This window comes from Canis lupus, chromosome 8 (genome assembly GCF_048164855.1).
Source record: "Canis lupus baileyi chromosome 8, mCanLup2.hap1, whole genome shotgun sequence".
Taxonomy (NCBI): domain Eukaryota; kingdom Metazoa; phylum Chordata; class Mammalia; order Carnivora; family Canidae; genus Canis; species Canis lupus.
The window spans coordinates 21,498,212-21,519,950 of record NC_132845.1 but is presented as its reverse complement, the minus strand read 5'-3'; the positions used below and the strand labels follow the sequence as shown (position 1 = coordinate 21,519,950).

At 41.0% G+C, this 21,739-nt stretch overlaps 1 protein-coding gene, 1 long non-coding RNA gene and 1 other non-coding gene across 3 annotated transcripts in view; 1 reads left to right on the top strand and 2 right to left on the bottom strand.

Annotated features, from left to right (window-relative positions):
* LOC140637967 (uncharacterized) overlaps window positions 1–21,634 on the bottom strand; it is a 56,059-nt gene extending 34,425 nt beyond the window's left edge. Inside the window, exon 1 of the long non-coding RNA XR_012035085.1 lies at window positions 21,560–21,634. This is a non-coding gene — a long non-coding RNA (uncharacterized lncRNA). The remainder of the gene's footprint in view (window positions 1–21,559) is intronic.
* LOC140639231 (small nucleolar RNA SNORD58) lies at window positions 4,706–4,771 on the bottom strand. Its single transcript, XR_012036022.1, has one exon. It is a non-coding gene; the product is annotated as a small nucleolar RNA SNORD58 (small nucleolar RNA).
* The window catches only part of DIPK1A (divergent protein kinase domain 1A), a 115,345-nt gene continuing 106,954 nt past the window's right edge, over window positions 13,349–21,739 (top strand). Inside the window, exon 1 of the mRNA XM_072834521.1 lies at window positions 13,349–13,483. Within this exon, the coding sequence (XP_072690622.1) occupies window positions 13,430–13,483 (54 nt within the window). The 5' untranslated portion in view covers window positions 13,349–13,429. The remainder of the gene's footprint in view (window positions 13,484–21,739) is intronic.

The following is a 21,739-nucleotide window of genomic DNA, read 5'->3' as shown; positions in this document are numbered from 1 at the left end:
TGTTTTTCCTATGCACATCCACCTATAATAAAGTTTAATATATCAGTGAGGCACAGTAAGATATTAACAACAATAATAAAATAGAACAATTATAACAATATATTGTAAAAAAAAGTTATATGTATGTGGTCTCTCTCTCTCAAAGTATCTTATTGTGCTATACTCACCCTACTTATGATGTTGTGAAATAATCAAATGTCTGTGTGATGAGATGAAGTAAGATGAATAATACAGGCACGGTGATGTAGTATTAGGCTACTATTAATCTTCTGAGAATACGTCAGAAGAAAGATCGTTTCTGGACTGTGGCTGACCGTGGGTAACTGAAACTGTGGGAAGCGAAACCACAAATGAGGGGGGATGGTCCCCCAGCTTAAAAGAAGGAAATGAAATAGATAAACCCTTCTGCCAATAAAGATAAAAGATTCTGTTTCCCCAATTGGCCCTGACAGGGAGTGGGTTCTGCAAGACCCGTACTTTATGAAGAGAAGGGAAATGTCACCAGACTTTCATATCTGTAGAACTTGGCTAGCATTCTGTAAAGAAGGGGAATATAACGTGGTACCAGCTGTCAATGCTTCTGTTTTAATAACAAAACTACCTTTGGAACAAAGTCAGTCAGACCCACACTGGGATGGAATAGGATGTCCTAGACACGAGTTCTAACTTGGTGTAGGATTATTAAGAAGCAAGTGCTACAATCCTGCTGAGTCAATGGACAGAATCTATTTTCAGTTCTCAACTTGTCCTGAGATGCTGTAAATCTCTTGCCAAGACTTGAATCAGTACAGCATCTGTGAGAACTGATTAAGAATGCCGCATCACCTTAGGAAGAGAGCAAGAGTGCTGTGAATTCATATTTGGATAAAAGTGTCCCAAAGTGAAGAAAATTAGCCAGGTATTTAGTCAGTCAAATCTTTTATTAATAAAAGGAAAAAAAGGAGGACCTGCTCTGGTTGGCCCAATTCCATATTCCCTGAGCAACTAATTTCCTTTTTCCCTACTTCTCCTGATAGTACCAAGCTAGATACCATTTGGCCCAAGAATCAAGGTTTCCTTATAGACTTCTTTACCTAGGTATTTGGCTCTGTCATCCAGACCTCTTGTAGAGGATGTACTCTTGCATTCTTTTTTTTTTTTTTTAAGATTTTATGTATTTATTTGACAGGTGGAGGAGAGAGCACAAGCAGGGGAAGGGGCAGAGGGAGAAGCAGGCTCCCTGCTGATCATGGAGCTCAGTGCTTGGGTGGGGGTGGGGGCTCAATCCTAGAGCCCTGGGACCATGACCTAAGCCAAAGGCAGAGGCTTAACCAACTAAGTCACCCAGGCTCTCCTGCTTTTGCATCCTGGGTTCCTATCTGCCTGGCTTTTGGCATTCCTGGTCTCTTAAAGCATTCTTTTGGAATTTCTGGTCAATTTGATGTCCTTGCCTGATTTCTGGCACACTCTGATTTCTGCCTGTCTTTGGTTCTTGTGTACTGATATGTCTTGTCCTTTGGTTTCTGAGTACTTTTCAACTTGTGTTTTTCCATGCCTGCTCACCCACTGCCTAGCAGATAGCTGCCTCCAACTTCCCTTACCTGTTTGATTTTTTTAACCCATTTTTGCAAAGCACCACCATTGTTCACAATCCAGAACTGACATTTTTAGAGCTTTAGGTGGAGCAATCAAGAGGAAATACCCTTTTGGAAAAAGGAAATGCAGGATTGGAATGTAGGGCTACTAGCCTCCTTTAGATCTGAATCTCAGGAAGGCAATACTAGGGAGCATAAAGTTAAAAAGATCTGAATCCAAAAAAGAGATATGTATTCCTGGTAATATAGGCAATAAAATAATAATCACCTAAGAACTTAAAATAAGAACCCTGAAAGATCATTAATTCTTAATAACATTCTATTTTTCATATCAAGAAGATTTTGTTCCTTTGAACTACTTTTAGCCTATTACCAAATGTTGAATATGTGAATTTAGAATTTTTTAATGGGTAAATATCTTAACATCCACAAACACTTATGCTAATGTAGTTTTAGGGTACCAAATTTGAAGCTAGTATTTAATTTCAAATCTAATTGAATTGTGCTATTTTCATAGGAATACACAGGCTCCTTTTGAAAAGTTTAATTTTAGGTTGTAGGAATTCAAAAGAGTTAGCTCTTAAGGTACATATGCCGCATGCCATTCCGTTTCATCGATATATTTTTCTTATAAACAAAGGGGCAACTCACTCTTGTTCCCTCAAAAATTATAAGTTATGTGACTCTAGAATGTTACATTTGGAATTTTCCTTAGAATCAGAAAAACAAATTCAGTCATTTCTATGTTTTCCAGAATAGCATAACCTTTGTTTTATTTTAAAGTGAACCAAGCAAAGCAGCAGAAATATGTAGGGACTCAGAGAGCCCGTGATATAATTCTGGCTGTGCACCTTTATAGCATGACCTTGGGCAAATTACTCAACATCTCCTTACCTGAGAAAGATTGTTAACCAATTCTGGCCCCACGGTCTATGACTTAGGGTCAAGTCATCCTTGTACTTGTTTTACCCTGACAATATGCTAGACTTTAGCTCTCTTCATGTGTCCCTACTCTTATAATTAAGCCTCTGCTATGGTTTCTGTTCCACAATTTATCTTCCAGTTGCCTACCCAGCATAGTTATTATTTTTAGGTTGCAGCCCTGCCCTGTACACAGGTTATAGAACCTGGCAGTATTTGGACAAATCTTCCAGTGACCCCCTCCAGTCTTCTGGTCTGAATTCCAGAGAACTATGTCCCTCTGAGCTGTTTGATTTTGTGTCAACTTAACTCTGTGTCAACTTGGCTGTGTATTCAACTGCTGCCTCAGGCCATCCACTGACAACTGCTTTTATGAACTATGGCCTGATATCTTGAAATATTTTGAACACTTGCTAACATGTCAGTATCCCCAAGTTCCAATCCTCAAGTTCCAATCCATATCCCAGTGAATATGTTCAAGACTGGTTCTTTTCCCTTCTCTGGTACTACTGGGCCATATGCAGCCTACTCCCAAGATGCCAGATATGTGGTTCTATAAGGTATAATCCTATAGCTTCAAGAAATTGTTAAACTGTGTTCATTATAATCTGTTTAATAAGACAGGGACAAAAGTGACATAGTTCAAAAGATCTCTATTAATGTAACAGTGGTCAAAACTTTTACAGGAGTTGTACTTAAGGGACTAGTTTTGTTTACTTTTTTTACTTTTAAAGATTTCATTTATTTTTTCATGAGAGACACACAGAGAGGCAGAGACACAGGCAAAGGGAAAAGCAGGCTGCCTATGGGGACCCTGATATGGAACTCGATCCCAGGACCCCAGGATCACGACCTGAGCCAAAGGCAGATGCTCAACCACTAAGCCACCCAGGTGCCCCTAGTTTTGTTTACTAAGAAAATTAATTTGTGGGGTGCCTGGGTGATTCAATCGGTTAAGCAGTTGACTCTTGATTTCAGCTCAGGTCATGATCTCAAGGTTGCAGGATGGAGCCCCCTGCGTGGGACTTTCTGTGCTCAGCAGGGAGACTGCTTGAGATTCTCTCTCTCCCTCTTCTTCCCCTTCTGCCCCTCCCCCCTAAAATAAATAAATAAATCTTAAAAAAACAAAGAAAATTAATTTGTGTGGAAAAACTCATTCCCCTAAAACTCAGAAATGGGTTTTTACCTAAAGCTTTTGAGGAAGGATTGTTGAAGATGTTTGTGTTCCATGAATTTGTTCAATAATAAATGTCACAGGAATGGCTGTGTATTTACCTATTTACCCAGTCATGCTTTTGAAGTGAAAAACTCCTTCTATTGGTTTTTTTTTTTTTTTTCACTTAAAAAAAAAGGTGATTGCACGTGGTTTTCCAGCATGGCATTTTAGGCATCTATGTGTGTGTGTAGCACTTAGTCTGTGTGAGGTATTATGCTAAGAACTTTATAACATATTGTCTAATTTAATTGTCACATAGGTTTATTAACCTACTACTAAAGATGAAATTGAAGCATGGAGATTTTAGGTAACTTGCCAAAGGAGGTCATACAGTGAGAAAGTGACAGAACCAGTCAAACAGAATCTCCAGATAGCCCCTAATCACTACATGGAAACAAGAAACACTAAAGAAAACGAGGAGAAAACAAAATTGGGAAAAGAAGGAATATACTTCACAAGAAGTATGAACACTTACTACATTTTCTGAATTGGTTGGTTCTGACTGGATTTTACTAGGGGTAATCAGCGAGGAAACATCTGGGTCTCCTAAGATCTTTGCTGTCATCTGAGAGAATTGGATGTTTCCTGGATTTGGATGGTTATTCCTGTGCTTAAGAGAACTGGGAAATATTTAGGGCTGGTCTTCAGAAGGAAGATAACACTACAAATCACCCTAATAAACAGTGCTCTGGAACTGTGCTAACAGGTCAACTCTCGCTGCATTAAGTCTCTATGCAATTTTCCCCTTCTGTAGAGAGCATGGCATATCCTGGCATAACCTTATGCACAAAATAGGGAAACCAGATTGTGGAATGGTATTTGAATGTTAGGACATTGACAGTTATTCTAAAGGAGACCCTGAGACTATAGCCAGAGGCTGAAAATATTCCCAGTCTCAGGACAAGTTGATACCCTGCTGAAGACCACAACCCACCATAACAAAATAAACCCTTCAATAACTTCCATGTGACGAGTTTTGTTTTTCCTTCCAGCAGCTTCTTAAAGAATAGTTGTTTTCATGATTAATTCAAAGGTGTTCTAAGAAATGCCACCATCGCAGGCGTGTGACAAGTTTTGTATGATGATTTCTGACTTGCTTGCTATAGTCATTGTGAATTCTCAATAGAAGTCTTTTAGTGCCATGTTTTCATTGGGGGAATTTCAATTTCCAGAATCATAGTGTTATGCCTCAAGTCAGACAAAATCCTAGCACCAAATTATAAGCTGTTCCTTTTCTTGAGGAACTATTCTAAAAAACCCACAATATTTCTTCAGGGAATGTATCAATAAGAATAAGAAATGGAACATAGATTGTCATTTATGATTCTGTTTCAGATTTTGAATGTTGCTCTTAAGTTAAAAACATCTTTAAAACATATTCTGTTTTTACATTTTTTTGTCCTCTTGGCAGCCTCATTTATTCATTCATTCTTTTAGCAAATATTTACAGATTACCATCTGTATGCCAGGTGCTGTGCTAGGTATTAAGAACACAACAATGAACCAGAATTTGCTGTCAAATTCTAATCATTCCATTAAATTAATATTAATATTAATATTAAAAAACAGAAACACAAAATGCCTGCCCTACTTCATATTAAATTTCTTATGTTCTACACTCCTAACATCATTTTATAATATTTTGGACACAATAGTGGTGTGATATCAATGGAAAATTAAAGAATCATTGTATTTTTAAAAATCAATATCCAATTGGCCTTTTCATAGAAGATAAATGAGTGCCTTATCTCTTGTTTCAGTTTTCTGTCTTTCCTTCCTTCTTTCTATTAAATTTTTAATTTTAATGCCCTGTCTCCCATTTTAGTCATGTTCTCCTAAGTTACAACAGACTTCATTTTTCCTGAAATGCAAATTCAGTCATCACCTTGCCTTAGCATTCTAGTGGATGGTGGTGACTGAATTTGTGCCCCAGGAAACAGTGTAAATAAATACACTATTTATCTATTCTGTTCTCTGAGGAATTTCACATAAAACAAGCGTTCTTTTTAATTTTTATTTTTAAAAAAGATTTTATTTATTTATTTGAAGAGAGAGAGAAAACACGAGTTGGTGGAACTGCAAAGAGAGAGGGAAAAGCAGGCTCTCCACTGAGCAGGGAGCCCAATGCGGGGCTGGATCCCAAGACCCTGAGATCATGAGGGCTGTAAGGCAGACCCTTAACTAGCTACCCAGGCCCCCCAGGGGTTCTCTTTTAATTGAATCACTAATTCAGAACCTCATCTCCTCCCTTCTATTTTCTCCACTAGTTCCTCTCCTGCTTTCCCTTCGGAAGCTTCAAAGAAACTCCTGATTGTGTCTACTTTTCCAAATCACTCACAAGGAGGTTAATTCAGAGGTCATAAAGTCAGATGCCTGTAGGGACCAGCCTGGAAAGAGAAATAAGTGCTGGAGGCTGAGGCAGAAAAGTTAAGGAGTTAGGGGGGACTCCAGCAAACTGTAGAGTGCAGGCCCAGAAAAGAGGAGGATGCTGTACTCAGTGTCAACTCATTGTTGGGTGAATGGAACACTGGGTTAGCTGATCATCCCATTTTCAAAAGAGTTAGAAATCTGGATCTTTATGTAAAATGTCCCAATCTATAAATGTTGAACCACTCAAAGGAAACATGCCTGCCCACGACTGCCATTTGCAATCTTGGCTCTTATTGGTGTTGAATTTGAAAAACTAAAAGCACCAGAGGTTTTTGAAATGTCCTTGAAGAATATGAGTTGAATTTGTGACCCAACTCTTACACTCAAGGGAAAAGGAAAAGGAAAAGTTCTTATCAAGGGTGTGATTGGATATTGGTCTAATTAGTACATTTTCGTTAATCTAATCAGTGCATTGCCATTTTACAGTTTTAAAAAATGTAATAAAGCAATCCATCTTTTATGTAAGAAAAGGAAAGGTGAGATACATATTTAACTTAAAAAACATATTCAGTTTTGTTTTTATTTATATGAAGGAACACTGGCACTGAAAGAATACATTAAAAATTAATGAGTGATTATCTTTGTAGGGTAGGGATAAGGTAGAGAGGCATGAGTGTGGGAATAAGACTTTTCAATCTACACTTTTATTTAGTTTTTATTTTTGAAACAAGTGAGAATATTATATATTCAAAAATCAAATTTTTAAAAATGAAAATAAATGGCATTAACATGCCAAATTACTTTTTATTGCAGGCAAGCATGACAGATGACAGGTTGAAAAAGAAATTAGAATGCATAAAAATAGATAACAGGACAAAATTATTTAAGGTAAATGTAATTATAAACGCTAAAGAAGAAGCAAAAGGAATAATGTTTCAATGAGGATAGCTAAAGACATTTTTTAATTTACTCTTTAAATGATATCAAACTGCTATGGTATTTATAGCCCACTGAACATACTTAAGACTTATTTTTTTTTAAAGATTTTATTCATTTATTCATGAGACACACACACATACACACACAGAGGCAGAAACAAAGGCAGAGGGAAAAGCAGGCTCCATGCAAGAAGTCTGACGCAGGACTCGATCCCGGATCTCCAGGATCATGCCCTGGGCCAAAGGCAGGCGCCAAACTGCTGAGCCACCCAGGGATCCCCAAGGCTTATTTTTTAAAGATTTTATTTATTTATTTATTTATTTATTTATTTATTTATTTATTTATTTATTTATTTATTCATAAGAGACACAGAGAAAGGCAGAGACACAGGCAGAGGAAGAAGCAGGCTCCATGCAGGGAGCCCGACGTGGGACATGGGACTCGATCCCGGTCTCCAGGATCATGACCTGGACCAAAGGTGGCGCTAAACTGCTGAGCCACTGGGGCTGCCCCCCAAGACTTTTTTTTTAAATGCCAATATTTACAACGTAATATTGAAATGCTTCCTTTACAGTTGTTTTATTTTATGATAAAAATTTTGGACCTCGATATAAAAATGAGAAGGGGATAGATGTATTTTTCAAAATTCTTTTGTGAGTGTATAACCAAAAACGTTCAAAGACTGCTGATCTTTATGTTCCTATACAGTTGACTCTTGAGTTACATGGGGACTAGGGATGTCAACGTCCCAGCATGTAGTTGAAAATCTGCATAATTTTGACTCTCCAAAAACTCAATAGCCTACTATTGACTGGAAGCCTTACCTATAACATAAATAATGATTAACACATATTTTGTATATGTATTACATGCTATATTCTTACAATAAGCTAGAGAAAAACAAGTGTTACTAAGAAAATCATAAGGAAGAGAAAATACATTTAAAGTACTGTAGAACATCTGCATATAAGAGATCTGCAAAGTTCAAACTTATGCTGTTCAAGGGTCACTTCTACCTGAATTACTGGAGTTGTTCCTTGGTCCATGGAAGGCCAAAGTTAACATTACACGATGACAAATTAGCACCTCTGGACAGAATCATATGGATTAGTTTTGGATTAGTTAGCGTTTACTCAGAAAACCAGAAAACCTTTAAGTTCTATAAGGATGAACACCAGGTAAACAGGTAAATTTATAAGGTAAGTCCAATATGCAAGCTCAAGAATTTGCAGGGCTAACATGGTAAGAGTACAAAGGAGGTGTACTCTACCAAGTTAAGAGGTAGAAAGTTTCTTACTCAAATTTGCTATAGGCCAATCTGCTTGGGCCCATCTTGGGACACATACAGGTGGATTTAAAACCAAAAGTACAAGTCTAAAATTAAAAAAAAAAAAACAAAAAACAAAAGTACAAGCCTAGTTGTATGAGGGCTCATCAAACCCACCTATAATGAGGCTCACAGTGTGGACCTCGGGAAATTGCTCTAGCCCCACGTTTCTCTTTCAGGTTCTTGGAACATATGATGACAAGGAAAACAACCCAAGTTTGAAATGAAAATGATCTAAACTGGGGCACCTGAGTGGCTCAGTGATTGAGCATCTGCCTTCGGCTCGGGATGTAATTCTGGGGTCCGGGTTTGAGTCCCACACTGGGCTCCTTGCAGGGCCCTCTGCCTATGTTCCTGCCTCTCTCTGTTGTGTCTCTCATGAATGAATAAATAAAATTTAAAAAAAAAGAAAATGATCTAAACTAATTTTTTCTTTCCAAATAAGAAAATATTAACTAACTTAAGCTTTGTTGACTCTAAATAAAAGCTGAGTAATTGTTTCTTCTCATTTGGTTGAACTTTTGTCCTTGTTATTCCTGTTTATTATATCTCTTACCAGGGAAAATTGAAGACTCCCAGGTCACCTTTCATCTATCACCCACTGGCCCAGTCAAAGCTCTTCATATGACCTGTTTTGAATCCTTTTCTGGCCACTTCTCAGATTCTGAGACTATTCCACTGTGTCCTCTGGAATTCATGGTCCATCACCAGCAAAATCCTCTGTATCCTCACTCTCTTCTCCGAATATTTCCTTCACCTTGTTCTAAAGCAAGCCTGGCTCACCTTCTGTAGATGCAATTGTCCCAGCAGCCTTTCCAGAGACCTCATACCACTGGACTTGGAGGTGGGCTAAGAATCTTCCTTGCTGTTCATTGCTTCTTTCAGACTGTTCTTCCTCTTCCTTTTTTAATTTCTCCCCCTGCTCAGTATTTGCTTTGTTTTTTAACTCATGTCCTCTGGTGTTGTCACTCTCGTCATTGTGGTAGTCACCTACTCACTCATAATCACTCTGCCTGATTTTCCCAGGGCTACTGGCATCCTCTCTAGCATCTCTCCGAATTCTAAGTCCTATTTTCAATACATACATACATAATCCTTATAGCACTCTCCTTGACTCTTTTCCAATGACACTGTATCCACACTTCTTAGGCATTCACTGCCATTGTTGTATTTCACTCTAGACTTCAACACTTCTCCATAATCTTGTTTTCATGCACCCCACTCTAATGACCATATTGCTGTGGCCACTCTGCAGAAGTAGGATAGACTCCTCTACCCCAAATTTTGTTTGAATGTCAAGACTAACGACGCCACACATGTACCAGAGAGTACGCAAAGTTGTATGGGGCACCTAGCTGGATCAGTTGTGGAGTTTGTGGCTCTTGGTTTCAGAGTTGTGAATTTGAGCCCCATGTTGGGTGTAGAGATTACTTAAAAATAAAATCTTAAAAAAAAGTTTGAACATTCACAAAAAGTAGCTTTCTGTGGAAAGCAGGGCAGGCTCCTAAGATGGTACAAATATGGGCTGAGGGAACAGAGAAAGAGACTATCTTAGGGTTTTATGGTGATTGAGGGGTGGGACCAGGATGAAGGTTCCCTCAAGTGGGGTGAGTGTTCCATGGTTTGAATTTTCCACCAGCACCAAAGGAGCCATCTTATCAGTTTTCTCAGACGTGGGGCAGACGGAAAAGAGGAGAGGTGGGGCTTGAAAGCTGCCAATGAATATTTAAAAAGTGGAGTTAGACTCTTCATTATACATCTATCTTTCCAGATCATTCCCTTTTATTCTCTGACTCCTACAGTCTCTCAAACCCACAAAATCTTGGAATTCATTGATCTTACCACCTTTCTCTGTCCTTAATCTCTCCATATTCATTCTTCCTTCATCCTAAACTCCATGGAGAATCATAATCACTCCCTTACTTATATTCTCAACTTCTTTGCTCTTCTTTCCTTGGTAAACCTGATTAAAAAGAATTCTAAGCCTACTCTGAACCTGCATCCTGGTAGCTAATTATTATTGGACCAAAAAAAAAGCACAACCACACTGACTTATCTCACTTACCTTCATGATCCTGAACTCAAGTGGGTCCTTTATGGCACTCAGAATTTTTCCTTAGTTCATTCATCTTCCCATTCTCCTCGATAACTACTTCACATCTTCTCTTTTCTCTTCAAAGCTCTGTTATCTTCTGCACCTCTCTATTTTTTTTAAAAGATTTTATGTATTCATGAGAGACACGGAGAGAGAGGCAGAGACATAGGCAGAGGGAAAAGCAGGCTCCATGCAGGGAGCCTGATGTGGGACTCAATTCCGGGACTCCAGGATCACACTCTGAGTGTGAAGGCAGACACTCGACCACTTAAGCCACCCCAGGGCCCCTGCACCTCTCTATTGATGACCTTACTTCCTTTGTCTCTGAGAAAATTGAAATGATCAGAAGAGAACTTCCACAGATTCCCACAACCCCTCCTATCCACCTGCTTGCCTGTTCCCATAGAAGAGCCTACACTCCTGTCAACTGAAGATCCTTTCACTTGTGTGCTAGATTCCAAACTCTCTCCCACTCAGTGACACTGCTTCAGCAATTCTTTTTTTCTTTTTAAGATAAGGGTTTTTTAAAATATTTTATTTATTCATGAGAGACACAGAGAAAGGCAGAGACACAGAAAGAGGGAGAAGAAGGCTCCCTGCAAGGGGCCTGATGTGGATTTGATCCTGGACCTGGGGATCACACCGTGAGCTGAAGGCAGATGCTGAACCGCTGAGCTACCCAGGCATCACAGCAATTCTCTCTTCTTGATGCTACATTAATTTTTCATCTTCCAGATCTTTTCCAGATCATTCTACTCAAAACCAAGTTTTTCTCCCAATTTGTCAATCTGCTTTTGACTCCACTTCCACCACCAGTTACTGCTCATTTTTGGGCTCCCCTTTAGAAAGAACTTCTCAAAAGAATTGTATTAGATATCCTAATTCCCTCCCCCCATTTTTTTCTTAAACCCACATGGATCAAATTTTCTCCCATTGCTCCACTGAAGTGTTACCATTAGCTTCCATGGTACTAAATCCGAAGGTTAGTTCTCAGTCCTTACATATAAGCATTCACCTCTCCTTGATACACTATCTTCACTCCACTTCCAGGCATCTCTTGGCTTTCCTCCTTCACTGGCTGCTCCTTCTCAATCTCCTTTGCTAGCTTCATCCTTGGTTCTCTCCTATTTACACTCACTCCTTTGGTGATATTGTCCAGTTTCTTGACTGTAAGTATCATCTAAATGTTAGTATCACTCAAATATCTCTGGCTTGACCCTCTCTTTTGAACCCCAGACTCAAATACACAACTACCTACTCAAGATCTTCACTTGGATTTCTAACAGACCTCAAATGTCAGATTTTCAAACTGAACCCTGATCTTTCTCCTCAAACCTATACTACCTGTAGTTCCCTTCATCTTCACTAATTTTTCCTTTTTTTTTTTCAAATCCCCTACCAGCTTTATTACCCTATTAGATTTCACTGGTCCTATTTATTATTTATTGCCTATTACCCCCACCTCGAAAAATGTGACATTCACAAGGGTTGAGATTTCTGTCTGTTTTGTTGGGCTTTATAACCCTAACAACTAGAATAACTCCTGGTGTCCGACTAATATTTATTGGATGAATGAATGAATGAATGAATGAATGAATGAAACAAGTAGTATCCATTCTTACCTAACTAGCTGAGTTCTCTTAACCCAAACTGAAAATCAATGAAAAAAAAAGAGGGGGATTTATCTGCAAGCAATAACCCTGATTTAAAATCTGTGTATATAGGTGGGGGAGGGGCCGGTGGGAAGTTCCCCCCCCCCCCCCCCAGATAAGCAAAAGCACCAGAACAAGGTTTAGGTAAAAACCACAGCGAGTGAATAAAGGTTGATTTCTGGAGAAAACCCTTCTCGGCGTACTGAGCGAGCAGGAGGTCTAGCTGGCTCCCTAACCCGTGCTGGCATCGCGTGGAAAGGTGGCCTGTCGGGTGAGAACAAGCAGGGACGCATCTCCCTCCACTACAAGTCTCTCGGATCAACAGCTGTTCTCCCACTAGGGTGGCTCTTTTTTTCCCCTTATTTGGACTTCACTGTCAAAAAGAAAGACACCACACCCTTCGTTATGCAGCCTTCACCGCGTAGCTGTGCCACGTCCCAGGTCTCCTATCTTCGGGACTGCGTTTTTAATTCAGTAGTATTTTGGGGTTGGGTTTTTTTTTTTTTTTTTTCCCTTTTGAGTCAGGGTTCCTGGGTGGGGCCAGAAAAACTCTGAAGACGCTTGAAAACAATACAAACTGAAAAAGTCTGAATTTTTAAAAAGTACATCCAAAAAGAAAAAGAAAAAAAAGTTGAAGGCCGTTACGGGGCGGGACGGCTTCGGGGGGCACTGCGAGCTCAGCGGCGGGGAGCCCGGTCCGCGGTGGCTCCGCCGCGAGCGCAGAGCCCCCCGCCCGCCCCCCAGCGGCTGCAGCGGGCGCCCCCGGCCCCCGAGCCCCGCCGCCGCGCCAGGGGCGGGTCGAGCCAGGGGCCACGCCACGAACCCCGAGCGTCCCCGAAATTTCCCTGCAGCCCGCCCGGGACGCGTCCCGAGTGCAGGAGCTCAGTCCGCAGCGGGGTTGGCTGGAGGCGCGGCGAGGGCGGCGAGGGCGGCGAGGTCCGCAGGGTCCGCAGGGTCCTCGCCTCGCCCCGCCGAGCGCGCGCCAGCCGGCCCGCCGCGGCGCCCCCTGCCTCCTCCGCACGCCTCCCCTTTAAGCGCGAGGCGCCGCTGGATTTGTGTCGGCCGAGGCGAGGCGCGACTCCCCTTTATGGCGGAGTCGGCGGCAACGTCGCTGACAGCCGCGGCGGCGGGGCGAGCGGAGCAGGAGGCCGAGCCTCGGGCCGCCGGCCGCCGTCGCCGCAGCGGGGCCGGGGGGAGCGCGGCGGGGGCGGAGGAGTGGGCGGGCCCGGCGGGCTGGGGGCGGGGAGGAGGGGGAGGCGGGGGAGGCGGGGAGCCGGGCCGCCGGCGCTCGGGTCCGCCTCTGACTGCGGCGCGGCGGGGCGATGTGTGATTACCATGGCGAGGAGTCTCTGTCCGGGCGCCTGGCTCAGGAAACCCTGTTACCTCCAGGTAGGCCGGCAGCGAGCCCGCCGGGCGGCCCCCCTCGCCGCGCGGGACTCGCCCCCCACCCCCCCGCCCGCGGGTCGGCGCCCGCCCGACCCCCGCTGCCCCCTGCCGTCCGGCACCTGGCGGCGCGCCCTCCCCGGCCGCCCGGCTCCGGGGCCCGGGTCTCCCGCCTGGGCTCGCCCCGGCGCCCCTGGCGTCCCGCGAGCCCCGAGCCGTGCCCCGGGCGCGACCCCACGCCCCCGGGAGTTGAGGCTGGGCAGCCGGGGCTCGGACGTGCCGCCGGCTTCCCCCGGGTCCGCTGCTCTCCTGCCCCTCCCCGGTCGGCCCCGCAGGTCGGCTTTTCAGGACTCTGTGTCTTCGCTCGGTGGTGGGAAAGGTGGTGTGTCATTCCACCATATTTCAGAAGATTGTGGCAATTTGTCACCTCAGGGTTTCCCCCCCAGATTCGCGGAGCGGCGACGTGTGCGTGCCTAGCGCTGAGCCCCGGGATTCGGTCCTCCCATCACGCCCGCGGTTTAAACGGGAGGCTGGGCTCAGGAGCCCGAGAAAGAGGCGGGTGGGGGTCTGCTTCCTGAAAGGACCGGGGACGGTGCCTGGTGCCGATCTCAAATACCCGAGCAACGCAAACGTAATTCTCAGTCATGTCATGTGTACCGTTCGCGTGTTCATCTTGCATGATTTCCCGTTCCACCCTCTGTGCCGCTGCCAGGCTGTGTCTTGGAGCCCTGCTGCTGCCTTCATGTAGTGTCGGTCACCAGGGGGACCCAGCCGGCGTCGTGAGCAGCCGAGCGCACAGCCATCACCCCGGTGCAAAGACAACTACAAATCAGTGCCTCGCGTGGGTCAGCAGCGTTGACCGCATCCAGAGGACAGTACTCCCTTTACCCCTTATATTAAAAGGCTGCGGTAGTGATAGATTATTTTGGGGAGAGGAATTCATGCCCTGCTGGCGCTTTTATAAATTATTCTAAAAGTTGAGAAGAAACCATCGAGGGGCAAATAAATCATTCTTGTTTGGAAATTGCCTATGTAAATGGTTACCCTGCATTGAATGATGTACTGCAAATTGGAAGCCTGATGTGACAACATATGATACAAAGAATATAGGAGTGAAAATTGAACGCCCTGAGTCCTTGGAGCAGCTCCACCAGTAGTAATTATGCTGGAGTGACAGTGGAGTGAGGCAGTGTGGAATTCAACCCAGGCCAGACACCGCTTCATAACCCTTTATGTGAACAAGAAAAATCTTTCTAGGCTCTCTCCCCAAAATAAGTTTATTGGGATATTTAAATCTTGGTTTGTTTGTTTTTTTTTTAATTAAAACTAGCCATTTTAATTTTTTAGATATTGTGGCCGACTTTATTTTAGATTTTGATTAGTCTCTAAATGTTCTCCATAAATGTGACAGGTTTTGGCACCATAGCTCAAGAGCTTTCAGATTGGCTGAATTAAGATTACTTTTACAAATAGTTATGCTTCCATTAATGGCAAACATTTGGCAATTCTGCCTTTCTGAATGTGCACGTCATTATCTGTTACTAAATTAAGGGAAATTTGGATTTTTTAGCCATTTCAAAAGGATTTGGGGGCATAGTGATTTTTTAATTTCTTTCTTTTTATTGGAGTTCAATTTGCCAACATATATCATAATACCCAGTGCTCATCCCGCCAAGTGCCCCCCCTCAGTGCCCATCACCCAGTCACCCCAACCCGCCTCCCATTCCACTACCCCTTGTTCGTTTCCCAGAGTTAGGTGTCTCTCATGTTCTGTCACCCTCACTGATATTTTCACTCATTTTCTCTCCTTTCCCCTTTATTCCCTTTCACTATTTTTTATATTCCCCGAATGAATGAGACCATATGTTTGTCCTTCTCCGATTGACTTACTTCACTCAGCATAATATGCTCCAGTTCCATCCACATCAAAGCAAATGGTCAGTATTTGTCGTTTTTAATGGCTAATATTCCATTGTGTATATAGATCACATCTTCTTTATCCATTCATCTGTCGATGGACACCGAGGCTCCTTCCACAGTTTGGCTATTGTGGACATTGCTGCTATAAACACCGGGGTGCAGGTGTCCCGGCGTTTCACTGCATCTGTATCTTTGGGGTAAATCCCCAGCAGTGCAATTGCTGGGTCGTAGGGCAGATCTATTTTTAACTCTTTGAGGAACCTCCACACAGTTTTCCAGAGTGGCTGCACCAGTTCACATTCCCACCAACAGTGCAGGAGGGTTCCCCTTTCTCCACATCCTCTCCAACATTTGTTGTTTCCTGTCTTGTTAATTTTCACCATTCTCACTGCTGTGAGGTGGTATCTCGTGGTGGTTTTGATTTGTATTTCCCTATTGACATAGTGATATTTTAGTAGACTACTTCTACACAAAATAATGATTAAATAGAAACATTATGAATTTTAGTTTTATATTTGAATTAAATAAACTTAGAACTTGGGAACCCGGGGGACTGGTGTCTTAATATCTTGGTATTAGTATTTATTCTCTTTATGAATTTTCTTGTTAGTTGATTCTCACTATACTGTTTCAGTTTAACCACATTAAAAAAAAAGGCCTTCACATTACTTAAGTGTCATATCTTTTTCTGTTTCCTGTTGTCTAAATGCCTCCTCACCTTCTGCTTTTTAGAATTCTTCTACTGCTAGGTGCTTCAACCTTGAAATTGTTTTGGGCAAAGTCAAAATACTTCCAACTGAGACTATTATACAGCTACTCAAGTTTCTCAGCTACTGAAGATTGAGTTAATACGTACAGTACTCCCTTTCCTCTTTTATTGTTTTATTTTTCCTGAGAATAAAATCATGTTCTTTTAGGAACAGCGTGAGGCCTGAGAACAGAGCTGAGCTTTGTTCATTTGTGCTTCTGGTTCATCATGACCTTGAAAAAGTTTCCTAACTTTTTAGTTCCATAGTTTCCATATCATAAAGTGGAGATTAGAGTTCTTAACTGAGTACATCACATGAGTATAGTGAGGACAAGCTAGATGAGGTTAAAGCTGCTTTGTGACATTTTTACTACACTTTAAATAGAAAAGTGTGTGAATTTAAATGGCAAGTACATATAGGTAAATATGTTGAATTCCTTCATCCAAAGATTCCTGGATTTCTACTCCCCTTCTTATTTATTAGACATTTATTGATATTGACCTAGGTACAAAATGACTTATCATATTGAGTTTAGTCACTTCCTTAATATTTGCTGGAGGCCTGTCACATGCCAGTAACTTTGTGAGGTGGTAGCAATTCTTTTGGAGCTAATCAAACGTGTTTGTGATCCTCATGGAGCTTAAAGTCCCGTTAGGGAGACAAACATTAAATAATCCCAGAAACAAGGCACCTGGGTGGCTCAGTCAGTTAAGTGTCTGCCTTTTGCACAGGTCATGATCTCAGGGTACTGGGATCCAGCCCTGCATCAGGCTCTCTGCTCAGTGGGGAGCCTGCTTCTCCTTCTCTCCTGCTCCCCTCATTTGTGCTCTCTCTTTCAAATAAATAAAATCTTTAAGAAAAATCTCAGAAATGTGTAATGACAACAGTAAATGCTATGAAGGAAAAGAGAAGCAGCAAAAGACTACCTGAAAGGAAGAAAACTGTTTCTTGCTCTTTTAAAATTATTTTACTATGGCAATTTTTATACAGACGTAAGGCAGAAAAGAATAATGAAGTCTCACCTACCTATCTACCTGCCCTCAAGTACTACCAGTATTTTATTTCATTTCGACCCCCATCGTCCTCCTTCCAACTAAAATAGGGTGTTTTTTTTGATAATTAAAAAAAATTAATTCTAGTATAGTTAACATACAGTGTTATATTGGTTTCAGGTGTACAATTAGTGATTCAACACTGCCATACATTACTCAGTGCTCATCATAACTGTACTCTTAATCCCCATCACCTATTTCACCCACCCCCACTCTACCTCCTCTCTGGTAACCATCAACTTGTTCTCTATAGTTAAGAGTCTGGTTTTTTGATAGTTTCTTTATTCTTTTGTTTGTTTTGTTTCTTAAATTCTACATATGGAATTTGTTTTTCTCTGGCCAACTTATTCTACTTAGTGTTATACTCTCCAGCTCCATCCATTTTGTTGCAAATGGCAATATGTCATTCCTTTTTATGGCTGAATAATATTCCATTATATATGTATATACATATATATATAATATATATATGCCACTTCTTTATCCATTCATCTATTGATAAACTAGGCACTTGGACTGCTTTCATAATTTAGCTGTTGTAAACAATGTTGCAGTAAGCATAAGGGTGCACATATGTTTTTGAGTTAGTGTTTTCATAGTCTTTGGATAAATTCCCCAGGAGTGAAATTACTAGATGATAGGGTAATTCTATTTTTAATGTTTTTATTTAATAAAGTTTTATTTTTCAAAATGTACAGTTGGTAGGATCTGTTCATACATCTTCACCAGCAGCTATAGGGCATCTCCATCCTTAGTATTTCTTGTGTAAATTACTTGAGCTCTGTGCTCTGAAACCAGTTTAATAGATCCTTTACTAAGGAGCTAAAGGTCTGCCCTGGCTAGGAACCTCAAATCTTCAGTCTCAGAGACAATAGCTGGAGTTATCAGTTTATAGTTGAGAGCTTCCTTATGGAGTTTGTCGTATGTTGCCAGGTTACTGAGATTGTCCCAAACTTTGCCTTTGGAATTTTTTTTTTTTTTTTTTTGTCTTACCTCAGGTTTGTTCACTGAGTCTTTGTCTTTCTTGGATGACTGTGGCATCTTTTCTTGCTGTAGTCCTTGGGCAACATTGCAAAGCTCAGAGAACAGCAGCCACCCCTGCAAACTCACTAAGATGACAGACATTGAAATAAGAAACTTTTTTACATTTTTTAAGGAACCTCCATTCAGCTTTTCGTAGTGGCTGTGGAAACCAGAATTCATATTCCCACCAACAGTGCAAGAGGGTTCCTTTTTCTCTACATTCTTACCAATACTTGTTGCTTCTTGAGTTTTTTATTTTAGCCATTCTAACAGAGGTGAGGTGATAATCACATTGTGTTTTTGATTTGCATTTCCCTGATGATGAGTGATGTTGAGCATCTTTGCATGTATCTGTTGGCCATCTGTTTGTTTTTGGAAAAATGTCTGTTCATGGTTTTTGCCCATTTTTAAATTGGATTGTTTTTTGGTGTTGAGTTTTATGAGTTCTTTATGTATTTTCCTTTATTGGATATATCATTTGCAAATACCCATTCACTTTCAGTAGGTTGCCTTTTAGCTTCGTGGATTGTTCCCTTTGCTGTGTAGAAGTTTTTATTTTGATATAATCCCAATAGTTCCTTTTTGCTTTTGTTTCTTTTGCCTTGGGAGACATATCTAGAAAAATATTGCTATAGCAGATGTCAGAGAAATTATTGCCTGTGCTCTTTTCTAGGATTTTTGTGGTTTCAGGTCTCACATTTTGGTCCTTAATCTGTTTTAAATTTATTTTTGTGTATGGTGTAAGAAAGTGGTTCAGTTTCATTCTTTTGCATGTTGGTGTCCAGTTTTCCCAGCACCGTTTGTTAAAAGACTGTTTTTTTTCCATTGTCTCCTTTGTCCGATTAATTGACCATATAATCATGGGTTTATTTCTGGGCTCTCAGTTCTGTTTCATTAATTTATGTGTCTGCTTTTGTATCAGTACTATACTGTTTTGATTACTACAGCTTCATACTGTATCTTGAAATCTGATATTGTAATACCTACAGTTTTGTTCTTTTTCAAGATTACTTTGGCTATTCAGGATTTTATTGTGGCTCCATACAAATTTTAAGATTATTTGTTCTAGTTCTGTGAAAAAATGCTCTTGGTATTCTGTTAGGGATTGTATTCAATCTGTAAATTGTTTTGGGTAGTTTGGACATTTTAACAATATTTATTCTTCCAACCAACTATAGTACCTTGAAGCAAATCTCAGATATCACATCATTCCATCTAAGTACCTTTTTATGCATTCTAACAAATAAGGATATTTTTAGACATAATCACAATACAATTATGATACCTGACAATTTTGATAACAATTCCTTATTTTCCCTGCATTCCTTGTGGAAATGCATTACCCTGAGAGAACTGACTAAATTTGCTATGGAGTGGGCTTACTGTGATTCAAGAGGGTCTCTCAACAAAAATAAAACAAAACAAAAAAATACCACCTCACCAGCTTGATTGTGCTGGAAATTCATCTAGGGAAACTAATTTTCATTTTGTATTTTGGGAGAATGTCTGAAAATAAATGTCTGGTTTAAGTAATATTTTCATGTAAATGTATTATTTTATTTAGAATGAAGTGCATTAGTTAACAGGTATTAAAGATCTTGTTTTGTTTTGGGGATGGGGATGGAGTTAAGAGTACAGAAGGAATTGGATTTCAGAGATGGAAGGGAGATAGGGAAGGTTGCAGAGACCAACTTTAAATAGTTATAATTTTATTGTTTATCTTCCAACTGGGTGAAGTAAAAAAAGACAGCTATGTCTTGAAGTGTTCAGGCCTCAGAGTTTGTAAGTTCCTTTCCCCCTACAATTTATAGTGAAAAAATTTTATTTATTTTTATTTTTTATTTTTTTATTTAAGATTGTATTTATTCATGAGAGACAGAGAGAGAGGCAGAGACACAGGCAGAGGGAGAAGCAGGCTCCATTCAGGGAGCCTGATGTGGGACTTGATCCCAGGACTCCGGGATCACGCCCTGAGTTGAAGGCAGATGCTCAACCACTGAGCCACTCAGGCGTCCCTATAGTGAAAAATTTTTAAACGGTTGACTTAATTATAAAGGACCTGCAATCCCAGTATTTTTATTGATCCAGATAACACTGTGGTAGTTGATAACACTTCTAGAGAACTAGAGCATTATGCAATTAATGATATATTTTCAGCTATAATAATGGATTAAATAGGTATTTATGGGCTAATGTGGGGGCATAATCACTGTTTAAAGTTTTGTTTTGGGATGCTGGGGTGGCTCCATTAAGTGTCTGCCTTCGGCTCAGGTCATGATTTGGGGGCCCTGGGATCCAGCCCTGCATCAGGTTCCCTGCTCAATGGGGAGCCTCCTTCTTCCTCTCCCTGCCCCTGCTTACGCTCTCTCTTGCACACACGCTCTCTCTCTCAAATAAATAAATACAATCTTAAAAAAAAAATAAAGCTTTGTTTATGTAGTGAAAGAGATTCTACGACTTGTGAAGAAAAACTGATGTGGCATATCCATATGTTAGAGTATTATTCAGCAAAAAAGAGGAATGAAGAACTGACACATATACAATAACATGAATGAACCTTGAAAATATTAGATACATGAAATAAGCCAGCCATAAAATACCACATATTATATAGTTCCATTTGTGTGAAACACCCAGAAAAGGAAAATTTATAAGGACAGAAAATGGATTAGTTATTGCCTAAGGCTGGGAGGGTTGAGGGGAAATGGGTATGAGGTTTATTTTGGGGGTAATGGAAACATTCTAAAACTGAGACTGGTGATGGTTGCATTTTTTTTTTTTTTTAATTCGTGGGAGACACAAATAGAGAGGCAGAGACACAGGCTCCATGCAGGAAGCCTGATATGGGACTCGATCCTGGGACTCCAGGACCACGCCCTGGGCGAAAGGCAGGCGCCAAACCACTGAGCCACCCAGGGATCCCCTGATGGTTGCATTCTATGAATATACTAAGAACCATCAAATTGTATACTTCAAATGAATAAAATGTATGGTTTGTGAATTATATCTCAGTAAAGCTGTTTAAAAAAAAAAAAAGAAAGAAAGAAAGAAAAGGAACTGAGTTTAATCCCATGGATGTGGTCCTTTTCTCTGCCCCTTGTTTCAGATTCCACCAATGCCGGCTTTTTGATGCAGGGAGTACTTCTTCCAGAGAAGTGGTGCAGGTGTAGTGTTTGTGTGGGGGGGCCCCTTTGTCAGCCAGGAGGGTTTGTGACCTGCCTGAAATAGATAGCTAACAAACATTTACCTAAGCAACAAGCTTCTCATGGCAAGGTATCATTCTCAGAGCATACTAACTTATAATTCCATCCTTTCCAGCTATTTTGTTGAAAACTTACCTGAGAAATAGTGCTTCCTGAACTGGCTAAATGCCGTGGCGCATTGAATAGAGTCCTGCATCTGAGATGGGAAACCATGGATGTATTAACCAGTTCAGGCCATTTTTAGGCAGTATTTTTCTTCTACTTGCTATTATGATGATACTACTTGTGGCTCGGTGGGTGTGGCAACCCAGAATG